The sequence below is a fragment of the Entelurus aequoreus genome, linkage group LG20, assembly GCF_033978785.1.
Source record: "Entelurus aequoreus isolate RoL-2023_Sb linkage group LG20, RoL_Eaeq_v1.1, whole genome shotgun sequence".
In the NCBI taxonomy this organism is placed as follows: Eukaryota; Metazoa; Chordata; class Actinopteri; order Syngnathiformes; family Syngnathidae; genus Entelurus; species Entelurus aequoreus.
The window spans coordinates 3901061-3909282 of record NC_084750.1 but is presented as its reverse complement, the minus strand read 5'-3'; the positions used below and the strand labels follow the sequence as shown (position 1 = coordinate 3909282).

At 37.7% G+C, this 8222-nt stretch overlaps 1 protein-coding gene across 4 annotated transcripts in view; it reads right to left on the bottom strand.

The window, feature by feature from the left end:
- Nucleotides 1-1112: 1112 nt before the first annotated feature.
- Nucleotides 1113-8222, bottom strand: part of etsrp (ETS1-related protein) — an 18703-nt gene continuing 11593 nt past the window's right edge. For all 4 annotated transcript variants that reach the window (XM_062028727.1, XM_062028728.1, XM_062028730.1 and 1 more), the window contains exons 7-8: nt 6621-6739; nt 1113-1403 (exon numbers count right to left, since the gene is read on the bottom strand). In XM_062028727.1, coding sequence (XP_061884711.1) covers nt 1113-1403; nt 6621-6739 — 410 coding nt within the window. The remainder of the gene's footprint in view (nt 1404-6620; nt 6740-8222) is intronic.

Sequence of the window (8222 nt, the reverse complement as noted above, 5' to 3'; positions counted from 1 at the left end):
TCCGATATTACATTTTAAAGCATTTATCGGCCGATAATATCGGCAGTCCGATATTATCGGACATCTGTAAACGATACCTATAAAAGTTTTGAATTCGGTACCCTTCCCTAATGGCAACAATATTTTTTGACCATATGACTAGACCGGGGGTCGGCAACCCGCGGCTCTAGAGCCGCATGCGGCTCTTTAGCGCCGCCCTAGTGGCTCTCTGGAGATTTTTCAAAAATGTATGAAGAATGGAAAAAGATGAGGGGAAAAAAAATCGATTTTTTGTTTTAGTACGGTTTCTGTAGGAGGACAAACATGACACAAACCTCCCTAATTGTTATAAATCACACTGTTTACATTAAACATGCTTCACTGATTCGAGTATTTGGCGAGCGCCGTTTTGTCCTACTAATTTTGGCGGTCATGAACTCACCGTATAGTTTGTTTACATGTATAACTTTCTCCGACTTTCTAGGACGTGTTTTATGCCACTTCTTTTTCTGTCTCATTTTGTCCACCACACTTTTACCGTTGTGCATGAGTGCACAAAGGTGAGTTTTGATGTTATTGACTTGTGTGGAGTGCTAATAGGACATATTTGGTCACTGCATGACTGCAAGCTAATCGATGCTAACATGCTATTTAGGCTAGCGATATGTACATATTGCATCATTATGCCTCATTTGTAGCTATATTTGAGGTCATTTAGTTTCCTTTAAGTCCTCTTAATTAAATTTATATCCAATGACACATGTAATATGGCTTTTAATTTTTTGCGGCTCCAGACAGATTTGTTTTTGTATTTTTGGTCCAATGTGGCTCTTTCAACATTTTGGGTTGCCGACCCCTGGACTAGACAGGGCAGGGAACATTTTTTATTATTTTTTTTATTTTATTTATTTATTTAAATATATGGTTTGACTTTAATCTCACAGTATTAGTGTTATGAAAAAGAAAAGTTTCAGTGTGACTTTTGCTAAAAAGTTGATGTTTCGGGTGAATGTATATTCAACCCTACAGTCGACAAGTCCCTGCGACATTACTCACGGTACTTGAGCCATGGTCGGAGGAGGCGGGGTTTACTTTGAAACACGTCGGCCCGTGGAACCGCACCCGGCGCCGCCTCACTCCCATCCCTCGCTGCTGTGCTGCGGGGCCGCTGCTCCCGCCGCTGCCGTGGAGTCCGTGTGGCACGGCCACGACTCTGTGCCGCTTTGCAAAATGTCGAGGCTGGCCAGAACCTGCTGCGCCGTCTTCCCCAGCATGCCCTGGATGTCGCAGACGAAGCGGTAGACGTAGCGCTTGCCCGCCGTCTTGTGGATGATGTTCTTGTGGTAGTAGTAGCGGAGGCCCCGGCTCAGCTTCTCGTAGTTCATCTTGGGTTTGTTCTTGCATTGACCCCAGCGCTTGGCCACCTGGGAAGGAGACCCAAATCCAATTAAAGCTGCGAGCGGCGTTGAGAGGGCCCTTCCCAATGCCCCCAGAACTTTCAGGAAGATCAAAACATGCGGGAAGGAAGTTACCGCTGTTATATTTTCCACCACAAGGGGCATTATCAACATCTAGTCATGATCAGACTACAACCTAAAAGCCTCATATCAGTCTGGAAGGAGATCCGATCATTTAAAGCAGGGGTGTCAAACTCATTTTAGATGGGGGGCCACATGGGGGAAAATCTACTTCTAAGTGGGCCGGACTGGTAAAATCATGGCACGATAACTTAAAAATAAAGACAACTTCAGATTGTTTTCTTTTTTCTTTCTTTTTTAAATACAAGCACATTCTGAAAATGTACACGTCATAATGTCTTTAGTTTTTTTACACTTACATGTTGAGTTGAGTTTGAGTTGAGTTTGAGTTTATTTGGAACATGCAAGCAAACAACCTGATACATCACAATTTCCAGGTTCTCTTTTCAACATGTTCAAAAAGGAGTAGGAAGAAGCAGAGCTTATTTAATCCTACCCCTTTTCTTTTACATAACAGTTGCTAAAACTTTTGTTCACTTCCTGTTCTCAATTTATTCACAATGTACTCCATGAGTAATCACAATAAAAATAAATAAATGAATAAATAATACTCGGTGAAGTAAGTTACATTTCATATGGTGAGATGAGTAAGATTATTTTTTAAAAAATGAACAGATGGATGAAATAAATTCAGAATGTTTATCAAGGTTCTTCTTCTTTGTACTTTGTAAACACTTTAAGTTTGAAGAGTTTCTTGAAGTGGATCATATTAGTACATTGTTTGATTGCTTTGCTTAATCCATTCCATAATTTAATTCCACATACTGATATACTAAAGGTCTTAAGAGTTGTACGTGCATACAAATGTTTTAAATTACATTTTTCTCTAAGATTATATTTGTCCTCTTTTGTTGAGAAGAATTGTTGTACATTCAGTTTATTTGGAACATGCATACGATACAATGTAATGCATCACACAAATCCAGTTGTTTCATTCCAGCACGTCCGAAAAAGAGTAGGAAGAAGCAGAGTTTATTTAATCCTACCCCTTTTCATACCATAGCAATTGCATCCAATTTCCTTGTTCTATGTAACTGAACAGTGAATTAGTAAATAATATACCATAGTAAACATACAAATATTAAATACATAAATAATCTTTGTCTCAATAAAAAAGGGGGAAAAAAGGGTTCAAGATGTTCATCATAATTATTGTTCTGTGTACTTTGTGAACTCTTGTAGTTTGAACAGTCTCTTAAACTGAATCGTATTGGTGCTTTGTTTGATTTCTTTGGTGAATCCGTTCCATAGTTTAATTCCACATACTGATATACTAAAGGTTTTAAGTGTTGTACGTGCATACAAATGTTTGAAATTACATTTTCCTCTAAGGTTATATTTGTACATTCTTGGCTAGCAGGTTATAGTTTGCATTGTACATCATTTTAGCTGTTTGCAAATCATTGAATTTCAATAATTGTGATTTAATAAATAAAGGGTTTGTATGTTCTCTATATCCAACATTATGTATTATTCTAATTGATCTTTTTTGTAACACAGTTAGTGAATGAGGTGCACATTTTGAAGTTGTTTCCCCATATTTCTACACAATAACTCAGATATGGTAACACTAGCGAGCAGTAGAGAATATGAAGTGATTTTTGGTCTAGAACAGTGGTTCTTAACCTGGGTTCGATCGAACCCTAGGGGTTCAGTGAGTCGGCCTCAGGGGTTCGGCAGAGCCTCCGCCACAGCGGTCAAGACACACCAGACTCATGTATTGATTAACGTGGACCCCGACTTAATGAAACAAGTTGAAAAACTTATTGGGCTGTTACCATTTAGTGGTCAATTGTACGGAATATGTACTGTACTGTGCAATCTACTAATAAAAGTTTCATTCAATCAATCAATCAATCGTGTAAATAAAAACTTCTCCCTATCGGCGTATCTGTACTGTAAAGTTAAAATTTGAATGACAATAAAAAGGAAGTCTAAGTATTATGGATACCCCCAAACAATGTTCCCTCTAATTTTCCATCTGATTTGCAGGTGTGTAATTTGTTGTGAGTTCATGCACTGTGTTGGTTTTGTTCTTTGAACAAGGTGATGTTCATGCACGGTTCATTTTTTGCACTAGTAAAAAAAAACCTATAACTTTGTATTGAATTTGAAAAAAAAAAAATTAAACATTTAATTTTTCACTAAAGAAGGGTTCGGTGAATGTACATATGAAACTGGTGGGGTTCGATACCTCCGACAAGGTTAAGAACCACTGCTCTAGAACATGTTTTGCTTTGTTCATTATTGACGCGTTTCTTGCTACTTTATGTTGTATATCTTTTACATGAGATTTCCAATTAATTTTATTGTCTATTATTACCCTTTCAATATCTACTCCGTCTATCTGTATTAGTGTTTGACTTTCCCTTCTAATGTTACCAAATGGCATTATTTTAGTCTTACTGAGATTCAAAGATAGTCTGTTTTTGTCAGACCCTCTTTTCAATTTTTTCATTTCTTGTTATTAGGCTATTTGTATTATCTTCTGTGTGTTCTCTCCTTAACAAATTGATGTTGTGTCATCTGCAAATAATACTAACTTTAAGTCCTTTGCAACTTTACAAATGTCATTTATATAGAGATTTAACAATTTTGGTCCGAGTATTGATCGCTGAGGTACACCACAATAAAAAATGTTTAGCTCTGTAGAAGTGTGTTCGCCTATCTTCACGTATGGCTTCCTGTTGGTTAAGCAGCTTCTTACCCAGTTCAAGACCAACCCTCTAAGGCAGGGGTGTCCAAACTTTTTCCACTGAGGGCTGCACACGGAAAAATTAAAGCATGTAGGGGCCATTTTGATATTTTTCCTTTTTAAACCATAACAAAATATATGGATTTTTTAATTTATTTGACCTTTAGGGGTCCCGGGGACCATAAAGGGTCTCAGTCATTAAAATGTTAAAAATAAGTGAAATTATTATTTTATTTTTTTTAATTTAACGCTTACAGTAAATCTCTATCTATATCAACTTCAAGTTGATATAAAGTAATTAAAAAATTTTTTTTTATGGCTTTTATGTCAAAAACAACTTTGTTTTTTATAGTAAAACTGAAATATGCAGTATTTAGTCAATAGAGCCCTAAAAGATCAATAATGCATTGATTTTAATTATTTGATATTTTTGAGTAATCACAGTGAAAAGATAAATAAAATACCACTAAATATATTTGGGCAAAAGGTGCCCCACTCATAAAGTGATACGTTTTTATTAAGTTTTTCATTTACTTTCAACACTTAAATTAGGAGATCAATTTCAGATGACTCTGCCTTGCTGGTATCCGGCAAGGACAAGTCACAGGTGGAGAAAATCCTCAGTGCTGAGCTCTGTAGAACTTGGCTCGCTGACAACAAGCTATCCATCCACTTGGGTAAAACAGAATCCATCCTGTTTGGGTCCCACATCAAACTTAAGAGAGTCAATGACTTCACCATAAAAGTAGGTGACAGTGTCATCACCAGGAAAGATGAGGTCACCTACCTAGGTTCCATTCTAGAGGCTAACCTTTCCTGTGATAAAATGGCAACCAAGGTAATCAAAAAGGTTAACCAACGAACGAGATTTCTCTACAGAATTTCCTCTATGGTCAACAAAAGCACCTTGAGGATTCTGGCGGGAACTCTCGTTCAACCCTTTTTCGATTACGCATGCACCTCCTGGTACCCTAGCACCTCCAAAACCCTCAAATCTAAACTCCAAACATCTCAGAACAAGCTAGTCAGGTTACTTCTAGACCTCCACCCAGATCCCACCTCACTCCTACCCACTTCTCTAAAGTGGGCTGGCTCAAGGTGGAGGACAGAGTTAAACAACTTGCACTGAGCCTAGTCTATAAAATCCGCTACACCTCCCTGATACCGAAGTACATGTCAAACTACTTCCTTAACGTAAATGACCGCCATAACCACAACACCAAGGGGTGCTCCACTAACCACGTTAAACCCAGATTCCGAACTAACAAAGGTCTTAACTCATTCTCTTTCTATGCCACATCAATGTGGAATGCGCTCCCAACAGGTATAAAAGAAAGGGCATCTCTATCCTCCTTCAAAACCGCAATAAAAGTTCACCTCCAGGCAGCTACAACCCTAAACTAACACCCTCCCCGGATTGCTAATAATCAAATGTAAACAATCAAATGCAGATACTTTTTCTTTTTCTTATGCCTTCTGATCTCTCTCTCTCTCTCTCTCTCTCTCTATGTCCACTACTTGATGTCCATATCCCCCCCCCCACCCCCACCCCCACCCCCTCCCTCCACACCCCTGATTGTAAATAATGTAAATAATTCAATGTGATTATCTTGTGTGATGACTGTATTATGATGATAGTATATATGATAGTATATATCTGTATCATGAATCAATTTAAGTGGACCCCGACTTAAACAAGTTGAAAAACTTATTCGGGTGTTACCATTTAGTGGTCAATTGTACGGAATATGTACTTCACTGTGCAACCTACTAATAAAAGTCTCAATCAATCAATCAAAGACATATCTGTCGATTTTACATTTGAACTATTATTTTGTTTGTTTTATGCTCTTTTGTCAAAGAAAACGTTGATGTTTTAATATGGCAACTACACAATATATGCAATAATTACCACATAAAACATTTTAAAGTGAAATATTTGAAGTAATTGGAGCTTTGAAAATAATTCATTATAACATGGATTTTTTGGCATTATTTTTTTTTTTGGAGGAATGGCCAAAAAAAATGAAAATAAAGAAAGACAAAAGAAAAAAAACAGCCTGCATGGCAGCTTTGTGTCAACATTGCAACTTTTTTTCCTTAGATTTCACTTCATTAATTTTTATTTTTGCAATAGCATTTCCAGAATGAGTGGCGGGCCGGTAAACAATTAGCTGGGGGCCGCAAATGGCCCCCGGGCCGCACTTTGGACACCCCTGCTCTAAGGCCATACCCTTCTAATTTGTTGTTTGGTAGAAACAAAATACAACAAAAATGGTGAGTTTTCATGCGTGTTAAGGGCCTCAAAAATTCGATTTAGAAAAATAACGCACGGAGCAATTACAGTCTTCAAAAAAGAACCAGGAAGGACCCCCCCCCCCCCCCCTCCAAAAAAAGCCGAGCCTTACCTCAGTTGGGTCGGACATCTTGAACTCCCAGCCGTCCCCGGTCCAGGTGATGAAGGTGCGACAGGTGGAGTCCAGGAGCAGCTCCAGTAGAAACTGCCACAGCTGGATCGGGCCAGAACCTGATTAACACAGGTGTCCGGCGTTACCATGGTAACCAAAGAGCGCGCGTATTCCTTTGTAATGGTTTGTTGCAGAGCCAGATAAAAGTGCAGGCGGGTGTTAGCTCGCATTGAGGCCAAGAGCAGCAGCAGGTAGAGCTGTGGTGAAGTTTAGTGCGCATGCGTGGAGGCTGGCATACACCCAATCTAATGCACAATGCCGCCATCTGCAGGAGTAGGGTGGAACTGTATCGCCATATATATCATTTGTGCGCTTTTTCATTGCATTGTAGGTGCAAAATGTTTCATTTTGTTGACTTTAAAATTGGACAAATTAAATGAAATGCATTCATATTGAAATAATTACTTAAATGTGTCATAATTAATTATGATTGGAATTAAATACATGTGTTATTAAATGTGTCATAATTTGATTTAATTGTTAAAACATTTAGAATTATTAAATTATTTAATTTAGATTTCGTTATTTTTGGACACTTTTAATTGATTTCTTCCGTCAAACTCAGTCGTCAAAGGCAGTGGGCGGGGCTAATAGGAATCTAGTCCAATGAGAGCTTTTGGATGTCTTTGAAAACATGGCGGCTAAAGAGGATATATCCGCACTTTCGGGGGAGTTTCTGGTGGATATTTTCGAGCTTGTCGAGTATATGTAGGCAAGACCTACCGACCCAGAGCATGTTGAAGGGATTTATCACAGCTGTCGGCTGTTTTTTAACACCAAGTAATACTCCTCTGCGTGCCCGGTCAAAGTTTCACGAATACACGGAAATGGCGAGTAACCAATCAGGTGTTAGGACCCGCCCACTAGCTTTGACGGCTGAGTTTGACAGATAAAATACTTTCAACATAAATCATGAAAAAATTAATTAAATCACGAAATATTCGATGAATTAATTAAATGCACTTTTACGTAAAATACATTTAATAACAAATGTATGTATTTAATTCCAATTATAATGAATTATTTCAAGAGTGCATCCGCTCGTTAGAGCACTACAAAACGTGCTCACTATGACGTATTTATGAAAAAAATCCAAACTAAAATGTTGCGTTAATTTTTTTGGTGTAGATTAAAGTGTTTTATATAATGTGCTCATGAGTTAAATTTGAATTACGAACTTTTATTTATTGTATTTTATTTTTCAGTAGTGAATGGTTCAGGTCGGTCAAAAAAAGTTATAGTTTAAAACCTCTAAAGGCTTAGTTGGCCACAAGCTCTTATTTCCAAAATTGTGTACACTACTGAATTGGGGTCTTATGCGCTTATGTGGACACTTATACTGCCATCTGGTGGTGTCAGGAGAGTATAACATACAATGGAATTTGGAGGGAAAAAAAGTGTAAAAATAAGAATTAGCATGTCACTAAACATGAAGTACACGTTTGTTACTTATGGACTAAGTACATCATATTAAAAGATGATTCTTAGTTTTTATTCTAATTAGGGTCCAATAAGCCCAAATAGCAAAGAGAAATTAAAAAA